The following is a 3,022-nucleotide window of genomic DNA, read 5'->3' on the forward strand; positions in this document are numbered from 1 at the left end:
TTACGTCTGAAGTTGTGGCAAAATTTCCAGGAAGGCCTGATAATATTAAAAGAGCTCCTTCAGGAGATTTTTGGGTAGCAGTGAACATACCAAGGACAGGAATAAGAATCAATGGAGCTGGCAAACTCCAGTTCGAAATCGCAATTTAATTACCACAATTCAGATTCTACAATTCAAACCGGATCACTCCAATTTGAACAGCGAACCAAAAGATATCCATATTAATGCTTTGTGATTTTGAACTTTTTATTCAGGTCCAAGGCTCTTTGTGATGGAACAAATGATCCGGCTTTGCGTCCTATTTGTGGGAGACCATTAGGTATTGAATTCTTCCACAGGAAGAATATGCTATTTATTGCTGATGCTTTTCTAGGGTTGTTTGTGGTTGGACCAAATGGAGGACTTGCAACCGGACTTGCTACTGCTGCAGAAGGAACACCCTTCAGATTTCTTAACGGTTTGAGTGTTGATCAACATACTGGAGACGTTTATTTCACAGATTTCAGTTCAAGATTCTTGCAAAGGTATTCCCCTAGCAAAGTTAAAACTTTTACTTTCATTCATTTATTTTTTCCAATTTGTTTTAATTAATTTTTTATGGACCCCGGATTGGGGAATTTGAAATCAACATCTTAAGATAGAGTTAATTGTGGGTTTATGTGAAGCTATACGCCTAGAATTAGCAAAATGGTATTGTTCATGTATTCTTTTCTATCTTTTTTTTTTCTTTTAGTTAATATCATAATTGACTAACAATAAATAAATACACTTTTCAGCCAAAAAAAAAAAAGCAAAAACATTAAATAAATACGCAATATAGATATAATCATTTTTTCAATTAAAATCTTGTCAATTCTTGAATAATACAACTACGCGTGCCCACACAAGCATGTATATATACACACACACATACATACACACTACATATATTTTGTTCGGATTATTTTCACAAGCACGTCTTGAATTTTAGGGTCCTTCTGATCACTTTATCTTATAAACTTTAAAAACTCTCACATTCTTCCTTAAGTTTTCAATTAATCCCAAGTAATCCGTTTAGTTAGAATTTCTATTGGAAACACTTATAAAAAAGCATAGTGCAGTCACGTAATTTTTCTGTTATAGTATCTATTAAAACTAAATGGAAAAGATCCCACAACTACACTTGACCTTTTATTTTGTTGTATGTTTTTAATAGAAAATTTAACAAACAGGTTAAGCGGGATTAATTCAAAGTTCAAGAGCAATGTAAAATATTTTAAAATTCAAGGGACAAAATTAAGAAAGACCCAAAAGTTGAGAGGCTCATATGAGATTAACCGTTTTTATTAATATGTTACAGATTGTATATTGGGGTGTGCCCTAGCTAGTCTTAATTTATCCACAAATAATATCTTGTAACAGTTCATTGTAAAAGTTCATTTATTGAGAGTTGTATTAAATTTAGTCTGCAATTTAAAAAATGTAACAGTGTTAATTACATACTTTATATTAAATATGAGAAGTTGTATCAAATTTTATTTGTGAACTGAAGAATGTTTAAGTTAGTCCTTTTATTATATAGATGGAAAATATTAGGACTATTATGTAGCTTACACCTCGTTCTAAATCACTTTTTAAAGCACATTTTTGTTTTTTGTTTTTGAAAGAATGTGAGTTTTTGTCTTATTTTTAGAAAATACTTATAGTAATATTATTTTTTACTTTTTCTTTCAATTTATTATCAATTTTTTTGCTTGTTAAAAAAATTAAAAAAACACTTTTTTTTAAAATGAAATTTTCTTGTGTTCTAAAATCAAGATCAAGATTGGGGTTGAGGTTGGGGTTGGATTTGATTAGGGCTCTGGTTTTAATCTTGGCCTCATCCATGTTAGTCTTGACCTTAACCCCAACCTCGACTCCCTATTTAGACCCTGACGCCAACCTCGACCTCTACTTTCGATCCTCAACCCTAACGTTTGTTGGTTTTAATGCAAAATAATAATAATAATAATAATAATAATAATAATAATAATCATAATCATAATCATAATCATAATCATAATCAAAATCATAATAATCATAATCATAATCATAATCATAATAATAATCATAATAATCATAATCATAATCATAATAATAATCATAATCATAATAATAATCATAATCATAATCATAATAATCATAATCATAATAATAATCATAATAATAATAATCATAATAATCATAATCATAATAATAACAACAACAACTACTACTACTACTATTACTTCCATATATCTTGCAGCCAAATCCTGGACGCAATTGCTGCCAATGACTCAACAGGAAGGTTACTAAAGTACGATTGCAGAAGTAAAAAAGTTAGAGTGCTACTAAGTGCCCTTTCTGGGGCAAACGGTGTTGCAATCAGTTCAGATCCTCGTATTTACTTGTAGCTGAGACCATAGCTTACAGAACTCGAAGATTTTGGCTACGTGGGACCCGAGCTTTTACGTCTGAAGTTGTGGCCAAATTTCCAGGAAGGCCTGATAATATTAAAAGAGCACCTTCAGGAGATTTTTGGGTGGCAGTCAACATACCGAGGACAGAAGTACCAAGTTCAGTACCTGCAGAAATTAGAATCAACGGAGCTGGCGGTAATTTGCAGACTTTGCCTCTAGACCAATACTATAACACTACTGTAAGTGAGCTTTTACAGCGTGGTTCGCGATACTATGCTGGATCTGCCCAAGCCGATTTTGTTGGTGTTTTCAACACATGAAGTTCAATTGGGTTTTGGCCAAATTATTTCCTTGCTGACTAAAACTATATATAATAAAAGCTTGGATCTGGGTTTATAACTTGCTGGAAATACCAACTTATTAATTAGTACTACTATTTATCAATTGAGCTCCACCGCCATTTTTCAGATTTCGTATGAACAACAAAAGTTGACAAATTATCGGCAACTAAGTTCCATTCACAATAAACAGGAGAAGCAGTACTGAAAGTAACACATGAGAGATAGTCCGTAACATTAGACTAGCAAGGCATAAATTTCCAAGCA

The 3,022-nt window shown here is 31.9% G+C and overlaps 1 protein-coding gene across 1 annotated transcript; it reads left to right on the plus strand.

The window, feature by feature from the left end:
* Window positions 1-254: 254 nt before the first annotated feature.
* On the plus strand, window positions 255-2,737 carry LOC21384021 (protein STRICTOSIDINE SYNTHASE-LIKE 12; the record flags this gene model as incomplete). Its single annotated transcript, XM_024172155.1, is given in 3 exon segments — window positions 255-524; window positions 2,264-2,391; window positions 2,394-2,737. Coding segments are annotated over 3 exon segments (742 nt in total), but the record flags the coding sequence as incomplete, so codon positions are not given.
* Window positions 2,738-3,022: the final 285 nt, after the last annotated feature.

This window comes from Morus notabilis, unplaced genomic scaffold, assembly GCF_000414095.1.
Source record: "Morus notabilis unplaced genomic scaffold, ASM41409v2 Scaffold9287, whole genome shotgun sequence".
Classification (NCBI taxonomy): Eukaryota; Viridiplantae; Streptophyta; class Magnoliopsida; order Rosales; family Moraceae; genus Morus; species Morus notabilis.